At 38.2% G+C, this 21,703-nt stretch overlaps 4 protein-coding genes and 1 non-coding gene across 5 annotated transcripts; 2 read left to right on the top strand and 3 right to left on the bottom strand.

Annotated features, from left to right (window-relative positions):
• Positions 1-28: 28 nt before the first annotated feature.
• On the bottom strand, positions 29-6,543 carry LOC108834345 (5'-3' exoribonuclease 3). Its single transcript, XM_056994444.1, has 19 exons — positions 6,223-6,543; positions 5,288-5,390; positions 5,123-5,199; positions 4,518-5,036; positions 4,261-4,425; positions 4,097-4,174; positions 3,110-3,196; positions 2,775-3,023; positions 2,510-2,701; positions 2,358-2,428; positions 2,153-2,281; positions 1,982-2,058; positions 1,867-1,907; positions 1,713-1,787; positions 1,444-1,601; positions 1,246-1,350; positions 1,090-1,165; positions 857-993; positions 29-772 (listed from the first exon to the last, which is right to left on the bottom strand). Exons 1-19 carry the CDS (start codon positions 6,424-6,426, stop codon positions 232-234), a joined length of 3,084 nt encoding a protein of 1,027 aa, XP_056850424.1. The 5' UTR covers positions 6,427-6,543; the 3' UTR covers positions 29-231.
• Positions 6,544-6,706: 163 nt separating this feature from the next.
• On the bottom strand, positions 6,707-6,779 carry TRNAE-CUC (transfer RNA glutamic acid (anticodon CUC)). Its single transcript has one exon. It is a non-coding gene; the product is annotated as a tRNA-Glu (tRNA).
• A 1,281-nt stretch (positions 6,780-8,060) lies between these two features.
• LOC108834346 (aldehyde oxidase GLOX-like) lies at positions 8,061-8,714 on the top strand. The gene has a single exon (XM_018607684.2). It carries the CDS (start codon positions 8,061-8,063, stop codon positions 8,712-8,714), a length of 654 nt encoding a protein of 217 aa, XP_018463186.2.
• A 4,630-nt stretch (positions 8,715-13,344) lies between these two features.
• LOC108821888 (aldehyde oxidase GLOX1-like) lies at positions 13,345-14,741 on the top strand. The gene is made up of 2 exons (XM_056999487.1): positions 13,345-13,409; positions 13,754-14,741. The coding sequence occupies exons 1-2, from the start codon at positions 13,345-13,347 to the stop codon at positions 14,739-14,741; spliced, it is 1,053 nt and encodes a 350-aa protein (XP_056855467.1).
• A 1,422-nt stretch (positions 14,742-16,163) lies between these two features.
• LOC108821897 (histone H3.3) lies at positions 16,164-17,108 on the bottom strand. The gene is made up of 4 exons (XM_018594890.2): positions 16,948-17,108; positions 16,757-16,833; positions 16,557-16,647; positions 16,164-16,472 (listed from the first exon to the last, which is right to left on the bottom strand). Exons 1-4 carry the CDS (start codon positions 17,017-17,019, stop codon positions 16,302-16,304), a joined length of 411 nt encoding a protein of 136 aa, XP_018450392.1. The 5' UTR covers positions 17,020-17,108; the 3' UTR covers positions 16,164-16,301.
• Positions 17,109-21,703: the final 4,595 nt, after the last annotated feature.

Here is a 21,703-nt window from a genome sequence, read left to right on the forward strand (position 1 = left end):
ATTAAAAGCACAAAAGTGGTATAAAACAAAAAAAAAAGTTACCTTTGGGAAAAGGTATACTATAAAACCATGAGTAAATAAATGATACACAAGATAATAATAAAAATTGTTGCAAGCCAATTAATGTAATCCACCTATAGTTTTTCCCAAGTAGCTAGCTCTTAATCCATTTAAACCAAAGAACCAAGAACAGGCTCAACTCTAATGATACAAACAACTAACCAGTATGCTTTAATACCGATGTCTAGGGCCTTGATCATGATGATGATGATGACTCCCACCTCCTCTACGGTTGCGGTCACCACCTTGCTGACGATGATGCTGACCACTATACCCTCCTCGCTGGTTATAATGCTCCTCACCACCATCCCAATGTTGTTGTTGTTGTTGTTGGCGTTGATTGTAACCACCAGAATACCCTCCTCCTCCTCTGTTGTCACGGTGGTGGTGACCTCCTCGTGACTGCTGCACCGGGTAAGGATCTGATGGGAATCTCCCACTGGTTCCACGAGGTTGGTACCCACCTCGGCTTTGATACGGCGGAGCTTGTCTCGACTGTGGTGGAGCATAGTCTTGCACACCGTGTGGAGCAGCATTGTAGCCACCATATTGGTAAGGAACCGGTGGAACATACGGAGGTTGATTGTAAGCGTGACCATGATGATGATGCTGGGTATGTGCATCTGCTGTTCTGTTATGCAAGCTGTTGGTGACAAGACGATGTGCTGCGTCTCCTAGGTGCCTTCCAGATAAACTTCCAGGTGGGTTTTGCCTACAAGAAAAATAATTAACAATTTTAGCTAAATAAATAAACAACACAACTAGAAATAATATTTGGTTCAATGAGTTTAATTACCTTCCATGATTATTGTTATTATTATAATGATTATTGTTGTTATTATAATGGTTATTGTTATTATTATGCATTGGTCTCCTTCCATTGTCCTCATGCCAAAGAGCAGGTGGGGGTTTCAAGTCACCAATGTTCACAATCTGAAAAAGACAGAGAGAGAAAACAAACCAACTTAAAGCTAACCATTAGACATAAGTAGAGACAAAGAGACATAATGGTATATCATTTGTATGAACCTTCTTAGGGAAGATGACACCAGGAGGAGGTCTGGTTATGTGGCTATGTGCATCCGGAAGTCTGTAAATGCAACATCTGAGACAAGCAAAGACAAACAAATCAGTTTCTAATGTTTTTTTTTTTAATAAAGAAAACTAGGTCTGTAATAATCTCACATGACTTGGTTAGCCAAGATGTCCTCCATACCCTCCATTGGGGACCTGAATATAGGAGGGTGAGTCTCCCCTGAACACGGGGTCAAGTAGCCGTTCATACCATCACTGCAAGTTTAGTATTAACACACCATCAGGAAACAAAAGTTGCAAAGTTTTGTAGAAAATCAAACTAACCAGCTGACTAAAATTCATTCATACCTGAGCTCAGGTTTGATCTGAACCTTAAGGTCTACTCTCTCCCTGGCACTCAGTTGCCGACAATGGTTGTCAAGAGAAAAGATGAGCTCAGCAAGGCGATGAGACGTTGCTATGAAAAGCATGTCACACATCCTGCTGTTTCTACGCTTCTCTTCATCCTGTTGCAGATTGAGAAGAAGACAAAAAGAAAACACACTTTAGAAACCTCCATCCTTTTTGAAAACACACACACATCCTGATCTGAAGATTGTGTTGGCAAACAAACATACCGTCAATGTGAACTCCACTTCGGAAACAGCCTCTAGAAGGCGTCTTTCATCAATGAAAGGCAGCTTAGCAATACCCTTTAGAGGGAAAACAAGGTGAAAATTTCAATAAATGAGGAAGGGACTGAAACAGAAAAAGACAGATAGATTTGATTACCTGCCAGGAGTAACGCTTCCCATTCATGTCAACTTCAAAATCTGGACAAAAAGAATAGAAAGAGAGTTAACACTTATAACACTTAGTGAAACTAATGATGAAAGAAAGCAAGTACCAGTTGGGTAGAAATCAATGATGGGTGAGTTAGGATCTGTCATCAAGGTCCTATAGCGCTCTGGAAGAGCATGCGCACTGACCAAATGAAAGTACTAATAATTAAAGACAAACCATACAAAGAAAACAAGAACGTATAAGAAAAAAAAAGAAAAGAGTATTGTTTCCCAACCTTGCAGCTGGGAACACCCCAAGGAGTTGGTTGAAAGGCTTAAATGGAGTTCCTAACTCAAACTTAATATCCAGCGCTCCCAGATCCTTTAGATCAGATGCAAACGGTGCATAATGGTAAGGATAAAACCTGTAACATCAGTACAGATAAAGATAAGCAAGTAATAAGAATCTAATCCAAACACAAGTGTTGGGAACTCACTCACCACTGCCAGGAGCAAACACCTTCTATGTAGTAATGCATGACCCAACAAAGGCCTTCTATGTACTTCAGGACCTGCACACAGACAAAATTAGAACTTTTAAGATAACTTCTCCAGATAAACTTTGAAGTAACATATCGTTCTCTCAAACTCACAACATCCTTTCGTAGTTTCTCCATCTCTTCAATGGTTGAAACTGAGAACTTCTCTTCATAATATCTCTCTCTCCATCCAGGTTCCCCAAGCTTCACCTTATCCTCTTCATGAGTATCAGAGTTAAAAGCATCTGATTTCTCACGGATCAACTCCTTGAGCTTTGTTTTTAGTTCTTCCTTGTTCTCGTTCTCCTGAAAATAAGCACACTTTAGAATATGATTGTTCACATCTACAGAGAGAGAGAGAGAGGAATGCAATGCATACGTCAGGTTCAAGACTGTTCTCAACGTCGACAAGAGCAGCACCAATACTGGAACCTGAAGAAGACAGACGTCTAGCTTTCTGATGAGGAGCAGCATCACTAGACTGAAACGGTGATGGAGCAGGAGCCGAGGCGAGTCGAGAACCGGTGAATCTTTCAACAGGGACAAGAGACTCTGGTTGGAAAGTGGGAGCTGCATCGTCCATTCTTCTTTTCCGTGCTTTATCTCCTTTTATTCTTTCAGCTTGTCTCTGAGATATAAAAAATGAACCATCAATATAAATATTACTAACCGAAAGAATTGTATTTCTTCTTTAGAAAGATGATGTTTTGTTACCTGATGTAACCTGGTTCTTTTCTGAAATATCTGGTCTTCGAATGATCCTATAGCTTGAATGAACTGTTCTACCCTCTTCAAATTTGGCTGCAAGAGGATTAAAGGGAAAGATCAAATCAAAACCAATGTCATGTAAGAACATGCATTTGAGTAATTCTGCTAGCTAGTCTAGTAGGAACCTACCGAATCGAACCAAAATGTTCGGTTTTTGGTTCAGTTCGGTAAGTTACAAAAAGAATCGGTGTTGGGTTTTGGTTATCGTTTTCCTTTTTGAAAAAACCAAAGTTCCAAACCGAACTAACTAATCCGAACCGAAATAACCAAACTTAACCAAAAGTAATATCTAAACTTACCAATTTAAACCGAAATTTACTGGACTCAAAAAGTTACTGAATTGGCAAGTTTTTGGCCAAACCCAACTAACCGAATCCAAACTTTTTCTGTTCAATTTCGCGAGTGTTCAGCCAAATCGAACTAACCGAATTTCCGAACCGGATTTTTCCGTTCAATTTCGCGAGTTTTCAGCTAAACCAAACTAACCGAATTCCGAACCTTTTCAATTTGACTTCTCGGCCAAATTCAACAGACCGAATCCGAACCGAAAATAACCGAATAGGAACTGGACTTTTTCGAACTAACCCAACAAGAACCAAACTTTTTCGGTTCAATTTCCCGAGTTTTCAGCTAAACCCAACGAATTCCAAAACTTTTCAATTTGAGTTCTCGGCCAAACCGAACTAACCGAATAGGATCCGAGCTAACTAAATCCGAACTTTTTCGGTTCAATTTCTCTAGTTTTCGGCCAAACCGAACTAGCAGAAGTCGGAACCTTTTCAATTTATCGAGTTTTCGGCCAAAACCGAACTAATCAAACTTTTTCGGTTCAATTTGGCGAGTCCATGGCCAAAACGAACTAACCAAATTCTGAACCGAAAGACCGAAACCGCAAGCCTATCAAGTCTGATATCAAAGTGAGAGAATAAGCACCTTGCAACCATCAGTTAAATAACCGTCAAATGACCTAAACTCCTTCTTGTAAACAGCCATAAGCAAGTTGATAGCCCCCTGCAGATATGAATAATTATATGTTTTCATTAAATAATATTTTTCTAAATGCTAACAAATTTATTTAATCAAACACAAACACAAACCTCTCGAATCTCCAGAGTTGGCATATGCGGCAAGAAATCGTTGCCAACAAAGAAACATATGAAGATGAAATCATCAACAATCCGCTCCAGGTCAACCTCGAACGGCGGGTTCGGTATCCTCATTTCATACTCCAAGTACTCCCTCAGTATCCATATATGAAGAAACTGACCCCAAACAAAAGAAAAACAACAAAGACAATGAGTAACTGACAAAAACATAAACTACAGTAACTGAACTCGGTCTTAAAAATCCCAACCTGATATGGCTTTTTGACAAAACCATCGCCCTTCTCATCAAACTCACCCGCCCTCTTCTTCGCTTTCCCTTCGCAATCCGCAGCCATGTGGCCCATCTGACCACACAAGAAGCACTTGTCCTGCTGTCCAGGAGTGAACACCACCTCTCTAAGAATTGAGAAATGAACTTCATGTGTCGCCAACCCCAACATGATCAGGTCAGCGTCCAGTCCGTACAAGCAGTGCCGAGTGTTGGGGTCAAAACCAGGGAGGTTTCTTTGAAGACGGATGTAGGACATGATCTTATGCTCCCCTTCCCCTGGAACGTTTGCGTCCGAGAGGATGACCTTGATGTTTTTCCATCCAACGTCGTGGTTGAGCCTGAGGTGGACGTAGTACTGGAGGGCGATGGAGAGGACGCCCATGAACTCTGTTCCTGGTGTGATGACGTTGGAATCGAAGACTTGGGAGTTGATTTTGGGTGGGAGTTTTCTTCCCTCCCTCTCGAACTCCTCTCTCAGCTTTTCTTCTTCAGCAGCCTGTTAAGATTTGATTAACAAAATCAAGAACACCAAAAGACATGAAGAACAATTCTAGTGAGGGAGCATAGAGGAGTGGTACATACAGCATCGGAAGCATCTTTAGCAGATCTAAACCGTCTAGATCGTTGTTGATTCATTTTAGCTCTTGGAGCAACACCATCTAATACCAAAACACACATCATAATCAAACAAAGCTACTAAATTTAAGTTTGCAGATTTAAAAGAAAAAACAAATCTTCCAGACTTACCAATAGCCATGAATAGTAGCTTCCTCGGCCTCACCATCACAAAAAGCCTATCGATATAGTCAAACATGCACTGAAACACCTCCTCAAAGGTAGTCGGAGACGGCTGCAAACGAAAACATGCCCATCAGGCTAAGAAAGATTCAAACTCAACAACTATAAACCATCACCAAACTAAGAACCGTTTAATCAATGTAATGTCTCTATATAAAGTTTTCAACTTTATAATCTGTAACAACCACCAAACACCATAACCAGGCTTAAAATAAGTCAGAACCAACAACTATAACTAACACGAAAACACCCTAACCGTTCAATCAATGAGGCAGTATGAAAATTGAAAACTTTATAATCTGTAACAATCACACAAAAACCATAATTAAGCTAAGAGGAGTCAAAACCAACAACTATAACTAACTCCAAAACATCCTAACCGTTTTAATCAATGAAGTTGAAAACTTTATATTATAATCTGTAACAATCACACAGACACCATATTCTACTGCTATATCGATATAGTCAAACATACACTGAAACACCTCCTCAAATGTAGTCGGAGACGGCTGCAAACGAATAACATACACATTAAGCTAAGAAAGATTCAAACTCAACAACTATAAACTCTCACCAAACTAAGAACCGTTTTAATCAATCAAGTTAAAAACTTTATAATGTCTTTATATATAAAGTTCACAACTTTATAATCAGTAACAATAACACAAACACCATAATTAAGCTAAGAGGAGTCAAAATCAACAACTATAACTAACACCAATACACCCTAACCGTTTAATCAATGAAGCAGAATCAAAGTTGTAAGCTTTATAATGTCTCTAATATAAAGTTAATAATCTGTAACATATCACTCAAACTTTATAATGTCTCTAATATAAAGTTTTCAACTTTATAATTGAAGGATCGAAAAAACAAAACGTTACCCTGTCTTCGGGGTGGAAGCAAGGATGGATGATACCGTTCATGTCAAGGTAAAGATTGTCGTATTCGAGATTGTTAGGGTTAGGTTTACTGGTGTCCACCGGGATCTTGATCCCCTCGATCTCAACGGGCTCTTCCTCGACGACGTCTGATATTATCAACGGATACTTCTCCGCTAACCACCGGTAAAACGCCGGTACACCCATTCTTCAACGATCAACGAGAACGAAGAGACCTAAGGAGAGAGAGTGTTTGCTTGAATCGACGGTTTTGTTTGCCGGCGGCGGGTAAGGTCTCAGAAGAGCGTGTTAACTGTTTTTTTTTTTTTTCCTTTTTTTGGAAGGAAGGAATCGGATATTCGGATAATTCGTTGGGCTTAAGACAAAACAGAATCTGATGTCAAAAACGGCGTGTTGGTTTGGGCTTTTGTAATAGATGGAGATAACTTATACAGAGGCTCTAGCCCATCAAAAGAATTAAAAAAACCTCCGTTGCCGGTATTCGAACCCGGGTCTCTCGGGTGAGAGCCGAGTATCCTGACCAGCTAGACTACAACGGATTTGTGAAAATTCTAACTAAAATCATCTTAATCGGACAATACACGTCAATCGGTTGCCGTAATAAGTTGTTTAGGCGACCATCCAGTGACTGACACAAATTGGCAGAACTATTCAAGCCCTCACGTATAGTGTTATAGCTCATAAACGAACAATACACATTGTTCCTTCCTTCGACGACAATAAACATTATATAACGGTACACAGAAGGTTGGTACTGAGTCCTGATATTTATAATTTAATTTGATTAAAATGGTATTGACCCTAGATAGCATGATGTTATTGATGATGTTGTTGTTTTCCCTTGGATTACTATGTGGAATCAATTTCTATATATTATATACAACATGTTAAGACTTATGCCATGTGAATAGGAATATACGATCAATCTCATCTAAATATGGTAAACTTATATATTCCCTTTGGAATTGTTATGTTGGATGTGGAATTTTTATATGGCTAAACGTTGCATGGAGTTTAAATCAAAGAAATGCCCTTTTCAAAAAAAATGAAGAAGAAGAAGAAGATTTAATCAAAGAAGAAACCTTTTTACTACTTTGGGATAACCCAGTCTGGTGCAAACCCAACTATTCTAATTTGACAACATGTTTTAGAATAAATGATTGAAAGCGACGCCAAAAATAGCAACACGAATACATTCATTTGACATTATATTGTATACTGACATGACATTATACTTACATGAAATATTTTTTTTTTTGTCACGAACTTACATGAAATATATAAACTTAAAATGTAATGATTTATATTTGGTACATGTTTCGACATAGTGTAAACATGCATTTATGTACCACTTAATGAGAATAGTATTTGACTATTTCATACACAAATTCAAATTAATTTTAATATTAACGTTTTTTCATTTTTTCTAACACGTTTTTATTTATACACATGAAGATTTGACATAGGTTAAGTTAACTCGTTTTTATTAATGGTAGTCAACTAAACTCTGTTTCAAAATGTTAGTCAGCTTTTACATCATCGAAAATTTAACCTTGTCAAGTTTTCAATTTTCAAAATTGAAAACAAAAGAGTGTTATATTAATTATTTTGGAGTAGATTAAGCATAACTAATTTGATGGCGGGAGTTACTGTATGCTTATCAACGTCTTAACTTTTATATTGACTTTTTCATCCATGACTTGTACAAACCACATCTCCTGTACCGTGTAATATGTACCAGACAAGCTAGAAAAGAAATGTATAAAAAGCCAATCACCCGTGACATAAACTCAAATATTACAACCAAAACAAACAAAAAAATGGCTGCAGAAGCCAAACCTCAAATCCTCTACTTCCCTCTCTTCTTCCTCCTCCTCTCCTTCCAAGCTGCATCCGTCGCCGGAGGAACATGGGAGCTTCTCTTAAACGACGTCGGAATCTCAGCAATGCACTCACAGCTCCTCATCAACGACCGTGTCATAATGTACGACCGTTCCAACTTCGGCCCTTCAAAAATCTCTCTCCCAAACGGAGCCTGCCGCGACAGCCCAAACGACGTCGTTTCGAGACGCGACTGCACCGCCCACTCCATAGAATACGACGTCGCTTCGAACAGCATCCGTCCTTTAACCATCCTATCCAACACATGGTGCTCCTCGGGAGGAGTCACTCCTGACGGAGCACTCCTCCAGACAGGAGGAGACAAAGAAGGAGAACGCAAAGCAAGAATGTTCTATCCTTGTCACGACGATTACGATGAGTCTTGTGATTGGTCGGAAGTTGATAACGCACTTAACGTACGAAGATGGTACGCTACGAACCATGTTCTTCCGGATGGTCGTCAGATCATAGTAGGTGGTCGAAACCAGTTCAACTTCGAGTTCTTCCCCAAGACAAAAGCTCCGAGTCTCTACAACTTACATTTCTTGTCCGAAACACACGATGCTGGACAAGAAAACAATCTCTACCTGTAGAGCTTTGGTGATGTATAATCAGTTGAAGAAGACTTAAACCGAGACTGGTTATGTCAATTGAGCGGTCTAATTTGAGGTGGAAGCGTCCGGTTTGGTTAGGCTGGTTAAGCTCAAGGTTTATGGCGGTTTAGCCAACTTAATGAATGTAATTAGCCTCTGATATATAAAGAGCGCATGTGGTTAATCCCCTCTCTCTTGTGAGCTATGTTCTAGAGTGAGCAAGAGAGGGATTATTCGATCTTGTATACAGAAAAGAGAGATAGTGAATTGCTGAGTGAGTTCAGCACGAGAAGTAGGGTTGTTACTCTTCGGAGGGCCTGAACTCGTTAATTGTGTGTGTGTTCTCTTTGCGTTCTTCTATCTTCTTCTTGTGTGTTCTTCTATTGAGAGTTCGAGGAGTTGTTGATCGTGATCGGAGCAGAGAAGATCCTAACAAAGTGGTATCAGAGCCTGGTTCCGAGCTCAATGAGTGGTGGCGATTCAATGGCGAAGGTCAAAGTGGCGATCTTTGACGGACAAGGCGATTTCTCGATGTGGAAGAAACGGATGTTAGCTCACCTGTCAATCTTGGGATTGAAGGATGCTCTAGAAGAATCAATCCCATCTCCAAAGCCGATGAAGAAAGAAGAAGATCCAGATGTGTATCAAGAAAGATTGAAGGAAGAAGAAGCTAAGAGGCTTGAACGGGCTGAGAAGGCGATGAACATGTTGATCCTGAATCTTGGAGATCATGTTCTACGGAAACTCGAAGATTGTACAACGGCGGCATCGATTTGGTCGGCTCTCGAAAGGTTATACAATCAAAAGACGCTTCCTAATCGAATCCACATTCAACACAAGTTCTACACGTTTAGGATGGTGGAGTCGAAGTCTATTGATGAGAATATAGACGATTTTTTGAAGCTTGTTTCTGGATTGAGTAGCTTGAATGTTGAAGTTACTGAGGAAGTACAGGCGATCTTGCTTCTGAACTCTTTACCAACGCAGTATAATTCCCTCAAGGAGACGTTGAAATACGGAAGAGACACCTTGACAATAGAGAGTGTCATGAATGCTGCGAAGTCTAAAGAGATGGAGTTAGGAGAAAAGCAAGATCAAGCTGCTTCAACAAGGAGTGGGGATGCTCTGGTAACTAGAGGAAGACCTGAGAAGAGAGATTCAGGCAACAAAAAATGGAAGAACAGGACGAGGTCTAGTTCAGGATCTCGTATCACCTGCTGGTACTGTAAGAAAGAAGGTCACAAGAAAGCAGACTGCTTTGCACGGAAGAAGAGTCTTGAAGGTGCAGAGAATGCTGAAGCAGCTGTGGTAATTGATGCTCTGACGGTTTCCGATTCATGGCATCAAGATAAGTGGGTCATCGACTCTGGGTGCTCCTATCATATGACCTCGAGACGTGACTGGTTCGACACCTTTGAAGAAGTGAGCTCTGGACAAGTAACGCTAGGAGATGACTTTACAGTCGATGTTCAAGGCATAGGCTCGGTGAAGATTAAAGCCTATGGAGGGACAGTAAAAGTCTTGAACAACGTCAGGTATGTTCCTAAACTCAAAAGGAATCTACTCTCGACTGGAACCCTGGATAGACTAGGTTTTAGTCATGCTGGTGGGAAAGGTAAAACAAGGTTTTACAAAGATGGAAAACTAGCGTTACAAGGAACTCTGTCTGGAACTTTGTATCTGTTGGATGGTGAGTCTGTGGTTGCAGGTGAAAGCAACAACGTCCTTGCAAAGAACTCTAAGGATGAGACTGAGCTCTGGCACAGGAGGCTGGGTCATATGAGCCTAAAGAACCTCCACATTCTCGCGAAGAAAGGCATTCTGGATAAGCGAAGAATCAGTGAGTTGAGTTTCTGTGAGAATTGTGTAATGGGGAAGCTAAAAAGGTTGAGCTTCAACATAGGAAAGCATAACTCGGGAGAAGCTCTGAAGTACGTCCATGCTGATCTTTGGGGTTCACAGAATGTTGAGAAGAGTTTATCGGGAAAGCAGTATTTTCTCTCGATGATAGATGACTTCACTCGGAAGGTCTGGGTGTTTTTTTTGGCAGCTAAGAGTGAAGCGTTTGAGAAGTTTTGCGAATGGAAGAAGCTTGTTGAGAATCAAGTGGATGCAAAAGTGAAGTGTTTGAGGACAGACAACGGGTTAGAATTCTGCAATAAAGAGTTTGACAGCTTCTGCAGTAAGTATGGCATTGAGAGGCATCGGACTTGCGCCTACACACCACAACAAAACGGTGTTGCAGAGCGCATGAACCGAACGATCATGGAGAAGGTCAGGTGTCTCTTGGACGAATCCGGACTTGAAGAGGAGTTTTGGGCAGAAGCAGTGTCTACGGCTGTCTATCAGATTAATAGAAGTCCCTCATCAGCCATAGACAGTAATGTTCCGGAGGAGTTGTGGCTTAAGAAGAAGCCTGGTTATAAACACATGAAGAGGTTCGGGTCTGTTGCATATGTACACAAAGACCAAGGGAAGCTGAGGCCTAGAGCGGTCAAAGGAGTGTTCATAAGCTATCCAGTTGGTATAAAAGGCTACAAAATCTGGCTGCTTGAAGAAAAGAAATGTGTGATCAGCAGGAACGTGATCTTTGTAGAAGACAAGGTGTACAAGGATGAAATGAAATCTCAGAAGGAAAAGGCTGTGTCAGAAGTCGAAGGCAGTGGGAGCTCTGTGGTTGAAACCAAAGTAGCTCAAGCTGAAGTATCGAAGAGTAAAGCTACTGGTGGTTTGGGTCAGTCAGACTCGCATGATGTTGAAGAGTCTGACAGTGATGAAGAAGAGAACAGTGGTTCTCATGCTGATGAGCCAGGGAGCTACATTATAGCAAGAGACAGACCTAGAAGAGAAGTTGTTCCTCCAGTGAGGTTGGGAGACTATGATCTAGCAGCTTTTGCTCTCGTTGCTGCTGTGGAGGTTAGTCTTGATGAACCACGAGATTATCAAGAAGCGATAAGAAGCAAAGATAAGAAGCTCTGGTTTGGAGGGATGGATGAAGAGATGGAGTCGCATGAAGAAAACAGAACCTGGAGGTTGGTTAAAAGACCTGAAAATCAGAAAGTGATTGGCTGCAAATGGGTTTACAGGAAGAAGCTTGGTATACCTGGAGTGGAGAAGCCTCGCCACAAGTGCAGGCTAGTAGCCAAAGGATACTCACAAAGAGAGGGTATCGATTATCAGGAGGTGTTCTCTCCAGTTGTGAAACACGTTTCTATAAGGTTTCTTCTTTCGGCTGTAGTGAATGAAGACCTTGAACTGGAGCAGTTAGATGTGAAGACAGCTTTTCTTCATGGAGTTATAGAAGAAGAGATCTACATGGATCAGCCTGAAGGGTATGTCGTTAAAGGGAAAGAAGATTATGTTTGTAGACTTGAGAAGGCGTTGTACGGTCTCAAACAGGCGCCTAGGCAGTGGAACAGGTGTTTTGATCAGTTCGTAGTGGATCAAGGTTTTAAAAGGAGTGAGTATGATCATTGTGTGTATATCAAGAAGTCTAAGGCTGGGGTCAGAGTATATCTACTCTTGTATGTCGATGACATGCTACTGGCATCGAAGGATGCAGAAGAGATCAAGCGAGTTAAGGAATTGTTGGGAAGTAGATTCGAAATGAAGGATCTGGGGCCAGCTAGGAAGATTTTGGGTATGGACATAGAAAGAGATCGTGAAGGTGGGGTACTTACACTTTCTCAGTCGAGTTACCTTGAGAAAGTTCTTCAAGCGTTCAACATGAGTGAAGCTAAGCCGGTTTCAACTCCTATTGGGTCTCAGTTCAGATTGTCAGCAATAAAAGATGGTGACGGTCAGGTACCAGTGGGAGATGACGTTCCTTATGCGAATGCTATTGGAAGTGTGATGTACGCAATGACGGGAACTAGGTGTGACTTGGCTTATGCAGTGGGACTGATAAGCAGGTTCATGAGCAATCCTAGTTCAGATCACTGGTCTGCAGTGAAGTGGGTGCTGCGGTATATACTTGGAACTCAGGATGTGAAGCTTGTGTTTCGCAAGCAAAAGGAGTTTAAAGTGGAGGGGTTCTGTGACTCAGACTTCTCATCTGATCTTGATAGAAGGAGGTCAATTTCAGGTTATGTGTTCACGGCAGGAGGCAGTGCGATCAGTTGGAAGTCAGGGCTGCAGGATATAGTGGCGTTGTCTACAACTGAGGCTGAGTACATGGCGTTGGTGGAGGCAGTTAAAGAAGGGATCTGGCTTAAAGGTCTGATAGAAGAGTTTGGATATGAGCAAGAGAGTATTAATGTTTGGTGCGACTCTCAGAGTGCTCTATGCCTTGCCAAGAACAACGTTCATCATGAGAGAACGAAACATATCAGTAGGAAGTTGCATTTTATCCGAGATATAATTGCAAAAGGGGATGTGAAGGTGCTGAAGATTCACACGTTAAAGAACCCTGCTGATATGCTGACTAAGGTCTTGCCAGTTGAAAAGTTTGAGAAGGCTCTAAGCGTTCTTGGCGTAGCCAAGCACTAAGGTGCTTGCTACAGGTGTTGGGAGTTCATGCGTTTACATTCGTTAAGGAGTTCTGGAGTTATACTGATTATCATCAAGGTGGGGTTTTGTAGAGCTTTGGTGATGTATAATCAGTTGAAGAAGACTTAAACCGAGACTGGTTATGTCAATTGAGCGGTCTAATTTGAGGTGGAAGCGTCCGGTTTGGTTAGGCTGGTTAAGCTCAAGGTTTATGGCGGTTTAGCCAACTTAATGAATGTAATTAGCCTCTGATATATAAAGAGCGCATGTGGTTAATCCCCTCTCTCTTGTGAGCTATGTTCTAGAGTGAGCAAGAGAGGGATTATTCGATCTTGTATACAGAAAAGAGAGATAGTGAATTGCTGAGTGAGTTCAGCACGAGAAGTAGGGTTGTTACTCTTCGGAGGGCCTGAACTCGTTAATTGTGTGTGTGTTCTCTTTGCGTTCTTCTATCTTCTTCTTGTGTGTTCTTCTATTGAGAGTTCGAGGAGTTGTTGATCGTGATCGGAGCAGAGAAGATCCTAACACTACCCTTTCGTGTTCCTCAACAGCGACGGGAACTTATTCGTATTCGCTAACAACAAAGCCGTTTTGCTAGATTATGATAAGAACAGTATCGTTAAAACGTATCCGAAGATCCCTGGAGGCGATCCGAGAAGCTATCCGAGCACTGGCTCAGCTGTTCTTCTCCCCATCAAGAGCCTTGAAGAAGAAGTTATCGAGATGGAGGTTCTGGTGTGCGGCGGTGCACCGAAAGGATCGTACCTCCTCGCTTTATATAAAAACACTTTCGTCAAAGCTCTTGACACGTGTGCGAGAATCAAGATCAATGATGATGATCCCAAATGGGTTCTCGAGAAGATGCCTAGGTCGAGAGTAATGGGTGACATGGTCCTTTTACCTAACGGACATGTTCTGTTAATTAACGGCGGTTCGTCAGGCTCTGCTGGTTGGGAGCTAGGTCGTGAACCGGTTTTGAACCCTGATGTTTATCATCCCGATAAACCGGCCGGTTCGAGATTTCAAGTTCAGAGCCCTAGTAATATACCGAGAATGTACCATTCAACCGCCGGTTTACTCCGTGACGGTAGAGTTCTAGTAGGAGGAAGCAATCCGCACCAGTTTTATAATTTCACCGACGTGCTTTTCCCGACGGAGCTGAGGTTAGAGGCTTTCTCTCCGTCGTATTTGGAGTCTCGGTATTGGACTATACGTCCGAGGATCATGAGTCCTACGTCACAGTCTACGGTTAGCTACGGTGGAGTCTTGACGCTGAGGTTTATGGTATTCGGTATAGGAAGAGTGCATGGTCCGGTTAAGGTGACGATGGTGTTTCCTTCGTTTACTTCTCATTCCTTCTCGATGAGTCAGAGGCTTTTGGTTCTTGATCATGTTGAGTTAGTGAGGATAGGAGTGTGGACTTATGAGGTTAGTGTTAAGGCACCAAAGTCTAAGAACCTTGCACCGCCCGGTTATTACATGGCTTTTGTGGTGAACCAAGATATACCTAGTGAAGGTGTTTGGGTGAGGTTGCAGTGAATGTGAATGTGATCGTCAATGTTATATAGTTTGTTCTACGTGTGTGGTGATTTTTTTATTTTTAAAAAGTTTGTTGAATACTTTTTGATTTGAGTGATCAAAATTTATTTAGCGGAAATGTATGTGATAAGATTGTTGTTTGGATACAATTATATGAATGAGATTCTTTCGTCTATGAGTTGGTAATGTTTCATGTTTGATACTTTATTGGTATGTGAAAGTTTCATGATTAAAAGGATATGAATCTCTAAATTCTGTTATCTGCATTAGAACAAATGGAATTTTGATGTCGTGGGCAATACATAGATGCTAAACTTGTTCCTTCATCGCGGAATTTTTGTGGGGCTTCTTATAAAAAATGTGCTTTTTAGTTATAAGAATCCTTATATAGAAAGACGTGAACAAGTGTAGAAAGATCAGCAGAGACCAGACAAGACATAGAGACTGTCCAAAAAGACCCAAAAAACTACTTATGTGGAATGTAGCGACATGAAACAATCAGATTATTACGGTCTTGCACGCCTCCACTTGTGTCACCCTCTTGTTTGACTACTTGTACGCAATTTGTATCCAACCCCAAAACATCCACCACTTAGATTTGAAATAAAAGTTTGATTAGCTCTAGTGTAAGCTCATCGAATCTGTGACATAACAGGGGAGGATAGACAGGCCTGCTCTAGGATGGATCCTAGTGCCATTTTTTTGGACCCTATAATTATTAATATTTAAGAAAAAAAACCATAGAGTTAAAAAAAAATTTTGTTTGAACTATTGCAAGAGGTAAAATCATTTTATATATCTTTATAGCACAACATATATTTAAGCTTAATATTATATATGTAATTTTAATATCTAAAGTTTCAAAGAATAATATTTGTATGGCCCACCGCCCCCTTATACTCAGCTGGCACTGAGGATAGAGGAAGAATCTGAAATGAGAAAAAATAATTTAGGGAAAAAAATGTTGAAGACAACCTCTTATCTTGATGATTGATAGAAATCGATATCATTTTCTTACACACCAGAGACACTAATAAATAGAAGACTAATGGGCTTTAGCATAAAACAACACAGCCCAATGAGTGGTTACTCGAGGTCCAAAATATTAATCAAGCTAGCTTATCAATGTTTTCATCACGAGTCTATGTTCTCCTGCCAATTTTCGTTGTGATAAGAAGAGGCCAGTATTTACTTTTCCTTGTGCCTAATACGCCAATCAAGAACAGAACTTGTGGTACTTTATAATGTTACTTATAAATCATATATTGTTAGTCTAATCATAATCATAAACTGATGAGCAGTGATATGTTGAGTCAGTTTCATTACCACAACACCTCAATAACAACAAAAATCTAAAAATCTGTTCTTCTTAGTAAGAACCATCCAAGAACAATGGTGTCACACAATCAAATCCAAACGAAGAGTTAACAAACAATTTGTCATTAGCTCATAACATAACAACCAAATCCATATTATGTTCTTAGCTTCAAAGAGAGTTTTATAACACCAAAGACAACTAAAAAAAACAAGAAATCAAAAAGCACTCGAAATGAGATTATTCTAAGCACGCTCTCCACGAATACGCCTAGCCAACTGAATATCCTTAGGCATGATGGTGACTCTCTTGGCGTGAATAGCACACAGATTCGTGTCTTCAAACAAACCCACCAGATACGCCTCCGCTGCTTCCTGAAGCGCCAACACCGCGTGGCTCTGGAACCTCAGATCCGTCTATACAAATCCAATAACTCAAAACATCATTACTACTTTGTTTCATCAAATATATAAAGAACTCATGAATTGAATCAGCATCACCTTGAAGTCCTGTGCGATTTCACGAACAAGACGCTGAAACGGAAGCTTACGGATCAACAACTCAGTGCTCTTCTGGTACTTACGAATCTCACTGGTCAAGAAAAACAAAACGCCGTTAACTAACGGAGAAAAACACACACAAACGCCGTTAACTAACGGAGACGGTTACTTTCCGTGAAATAAATTTTGCGAAAATTTACCGGAGAGCGACGGTTCCGGGACGGTAACGGTGAGGCTTCTTGACACCTCCGGTGGTCGGCGCCGATTTCCTCGCCGCCTGCATCGCGCAATTTTCGTTAGAAATCGAAATTTCGAACCGAATCCGAAACCCTAGATCCCCTTTTTCTCTTTCTTCGTAAAATTGAAAATATTAAGAATAAAGAAACAAAACCTTGGTGGCGAGCTGCTTCCTGGGAGCTTTTCCTCCGGTTGATTTTCTAGCGGTCTGCTTCGTACGAGCCATTGCTTCTCCTTCTTCTTCTTCTTCTTCTTCTCTCGACGAAGGGCTTTGAATCAGAGAGGAGAGATTAAGAATTTATAGTGATGAGATTAATTAAGGAGAGAGGAGAAGTGGAAGACGTACGATTAGGAACACATTTGACGGTCTAGATTTGATTAGATGAAAATGATGCCTACGTGGTGATCCACGTCATTGGTTATTATTGGTTTGTTAAGGTTGATTCAGTGTATTAGGCGGACAATCTTCACTGCTGCTTTATCTGAAAGTTTTTTTTCTTTAAACCGGAATTTGAGAGGTCTGATTACTAAAACCATGAACCGGAGTTTGGGTTTTCTTGGTTCATTAACATTATGGGCTTTTAATAAAACACAGAACTTAAACGAATTACTGATTGAATCGCACAAAGCTAGATGAGTTGGGCCAAATTAGTGGCCCATTAGCGGTTAAGCAGCCACAGCATGAAAAAAAATCCACAAAGGGTTTGTGTAGTAGTTATTAACCGGGCCTCTCTGTGACTTGTGTGTTCAAACATGTCATACATCCACCATGTTTCTATATATATATATATATATATACTAGATTTTGACCCGCGCTTTTGAAGCGCGGAATATTTTACGATGAAAAATTTCACTAATAATTTAACAAATATTTTGGTTATTTTTAAAAGAGTGTGTATTTAAAATATTTTTGCATTTAAATCATTATTTTTAAATTCAACCCGATTGTGATTATACCGGTTAATCCGGAGATCTGACAATTCAATTTATGTTTTTAAAATATTCATATTAAAAATCACTAAAACCCGAGACTAACCGATTGAACTGATAGATGACCGATATGTAATCTAATTGGATTTAAATTGTAATAGTTTCATAATTTGTAATCTTATAATCGAAATTTTAAAGTTCACTATTTTGTAATTTATGAAATTATGACGTTCTACAAAATTTTAAAGAGAAAATGATAGATATAAAATAACTAAGATTAATTATTGTATTGTTTGGAAACATTGATAGTAGTATAAAGAAATAAGTATATTGTTTGGAAACATTGATAGTAGTATAAAGAAATAAATATATTGTTTGGAAACATGGATAGTAGTATATAGAAAGGAACATTAGTGACTTAATGTATGTTTAACTATAAAGTATAAAGGTGTATTTAATTTAAAAACTTACAAAATAAATGTTAGGTCCAACAGAATGTTTCTGTTTTAATAAGATAGATATATATATATATACATGCAAACTATGGCGCTTGATATCTACATTTTTTTTTGGGTGTAATATCTACATTAGTTTAGTAAAGACTTGTATCTGATGTCGAACGTGTCTTGCTCTACATGCATAGAGCTTGATTTTGAAGATCTTTTTTTTTTATAAAAGATATTCTATTACAATTCATGGTAACTAAAGGATATAATGTTTTGGATTATACAGTTGGTAAGGCTATGATTTTGAAGATCTTTATGCATGCTTGTTGAATATGGTATCATATGAAGTGAATTGATTAGGTGTTACTGGCCTTCGAGATCTTATTGTCTATATAGGAGATTATTTAGAAAATTGACCTTCTGTCTTCAGTACATTATGCAACATTTGGTTAGAGTTTCTTTGTTTTCTTTATATGATTTTGGTATTTGATAGTTGAAATCCTTTGTTCAAAAAAAAAATTGAAATCCTAATTTACAAGAACGATTCTTGATGACGACCCCACGATCATAGACGTATTTGTCGTTTCACACGGCTACTTAATTAATACAATTGTTTATAACTCAAAAGCCTTGACCGTACGATGAATGATTGGAAAAGTAGGAAACAATATAAATGACCAAAATAAGAGATATAACTCTAACGAACCATCGCGTTAAGCGAATGATTAACGAGATCCATCATTGCGAATCACTTGTGGTTTATTACGATGGTGGTTGGTTGACTTACTTATCTAAGGAATATAAGACTTTACTAATCTATTTATAAGCAAAATAAGGATCAAAATACATGTTTATATTTTCCGTCAGATATTTTATACTAACAAATTCCTTTTTACTTCTCAAAACTATCGAATGATCTTGACGAAATCAGATGCTCTCACCCAATGATTAGTTAGTAGTTGTTGATTCAAGTGGTTCAAAAACTTAGCCATATACGTCCATACTAAATCCGATTTTGAAATATTTTAATCATTTACAACTCTTTTATTATTATAACTGGTTTGACTAATGTTATTGTGATTATATATATAATACTACGGTTCAGCTACTACTTGTGATTCATGTGATATCTCGTTGGTGACATTGAATTCCACAGTACTAATCATTGGAGATACATTCAAAGATATTTCGTCCACAACGACGATTCGATGCCTTTCTGATCCAATCATGTGAATAACAACAACAATAGGTAATTAATTTAGCAATTTTGCAGTTGATGATATGAATCTGGAAATATGACTACATGCATAGTTTTCATGGCCACTTGCAGATTTCTTGGAACTCTTCACTATGTCTAGTTGTGAAGTTAAGTGTATATATATTCGATTCTTTCGAATCCACTAAACATGTTTTTGACCTGTGTTTTGCAAACACGAAATATTTTACAATGAAAATTTCACTGACAACTTAACAGATATTTTGTTAATTTGAAAAAGAATGTATTTAGAATATTTTTTTTCATTTAAATCAGTGCTTTTTAATTTGACTTGAACCTGTGATAATACCGGTTACTCCGGTGATCCAAAAATTCGATTAAGGTTAAAAATATCCATATTTTTTAAAAAACAACTAAAATCCGAGACTAACCGATTAAACCGATAGATGATCAATACATAATCTAATTTGATTTAAATTGTTATGGTTTCATTTGTCGCTTTTTAATCAAAATTTTAAAGTTCATTGTTTTGAAATTTATGAAATTGTGATGTTTTACAAAATTTTGATAGAGAAAATAGTATATAGAAAATAACTAAGAATAATGTTGTTTGAAAAAATGAATAGTAGTGTAAAGAAATGAATACATTGTTTGAAAACCTGAATAGTAGAATAAAAAAATGAATATTAATAATTTAGTGTAGATTTTACTGTGAAGTAGAAAAATGTATTTAATTTAAAAATTTACAAAATAAAGATTATGTCCAACACAATGTTTTTGTTTTAATAAAATAGATGGCAAACTAAATTTACTACTCAAGAAATGTGTAATGTTTATTTATTGTTAAAAAATGACTAACAAAATAAATTTACCTTATAAACTGAAATATGTGTTTTTACTACAATCTATACTTGCAAATTCACAGTTCGACTTACATAAGATTTTGGTTAGATTCACAATCACGATGGAATGTTTTTCTTTGATATTTTGTAATGAGCAATAAGTTCTTATAATTTGCTTCCTCTCTATAAAATCATTTTATTCAGTAAAATTAATCAATGCTAATATTTTGAATTATGTAAAATATGTATGTCAACATATAATTTTTTGGGGAAATTGCCAAAATTAATTTAAAATTTGATTTTGAATACAAAAATGTACTCCAATTTAACAAGTACCTTGATTATAGATTTTAACAGATTTTACAGGTTTTATCAAATTTTAAAATAATAAATCTTTAAAAGAAAAACTAAACGGTATGTATAGGATCAATGGATTTGTCGGTTCACCTATAAATCTGAAACGAGTTTAAAAATATCGATAAAAAACTATCTTCATAAAAGCTATCGGATACTATAGTCATTATGTACATAAAAGCTTGGATTACTGGCAGTGGTTTGGATTATGGGATTGGGATTGGGATTGGGATTGGGATTGGGATTGGGATTGGGATTGGGATGGGTTTCTAGTCCTTTATATGGATGGAATAAAAATGGATATGTGCATATCGATTATGAGATACTCATTCAACGGAGAAATATGGATGGGTGGATACTATTGGTTTATGTATTTTAATGGATTTAGAAATCCAAATCAAATCATGTGTTATTGGTTTTGTGATTTTAAAATCAATATACAAATCTAGTGTTATTGGTTATATGATTTTAAAATAGATTATGAAATCAAGTGTTATTCAATAACAAAGATTTGTTTATGGATTTGATTTGAAACTATATTTCAATGGATTTGTAAATGTTTTCAACATCAAAATACAAAGGCACAAATACAGAGGTAAACCTCGATATTTTGCTTGGATTTGTATTTTTTTCTCAAATTGTATAAAAACACAATATAAAATACGTAACACTTGATCACGAGTATTAGTTTGAGGTTTCACAGAAACATAACTAATAACTTCAATGAATATGTCAATCGCCAACCATCCACACATCAGGCAAAAAAAATATTATTATCATAATATCATCAGTTCCTTTGTCCTAGTATTCCAGGAATAATGGGTTTTTGAAGTCGTTAACTCAAACTGTTTGTCAATGGCAAAACACTCAAGCTTGACTTTCCCTTTCTCTTCTTGACAATTCTGTATGAAACTTTTTTAGACTCCTACCAATAAATCTCTTTGACATAGAAAATGTGTTCTCTCGATTGGATGCTTGCATCTTCACATGTAAATCCATGTACTTGATTTCAAAGTCTTATTTGAATTCTTATTAAGTCCACTTATTTGATTTTGAAATCAGTGGATTTATCAAAAAATTTCAAATCCAAAAAAAATTCTAAATCCACTAAAATGTCAGAAC

Source organism: Raphanus sativus, chromosome 2 (assembly GCF_000801105.2).
Source record: "Raphanus sativus cultivar WK10039 chromosome 2, ASM80110v3, whole genome shotgun sequence".
Lineage (NCBI taxonomy): Eukaryota > Viridiplantae > Streptophyta > Magnoliopsida > Brassicales > Brassicaceae > Raphanus > Raphanus sativus.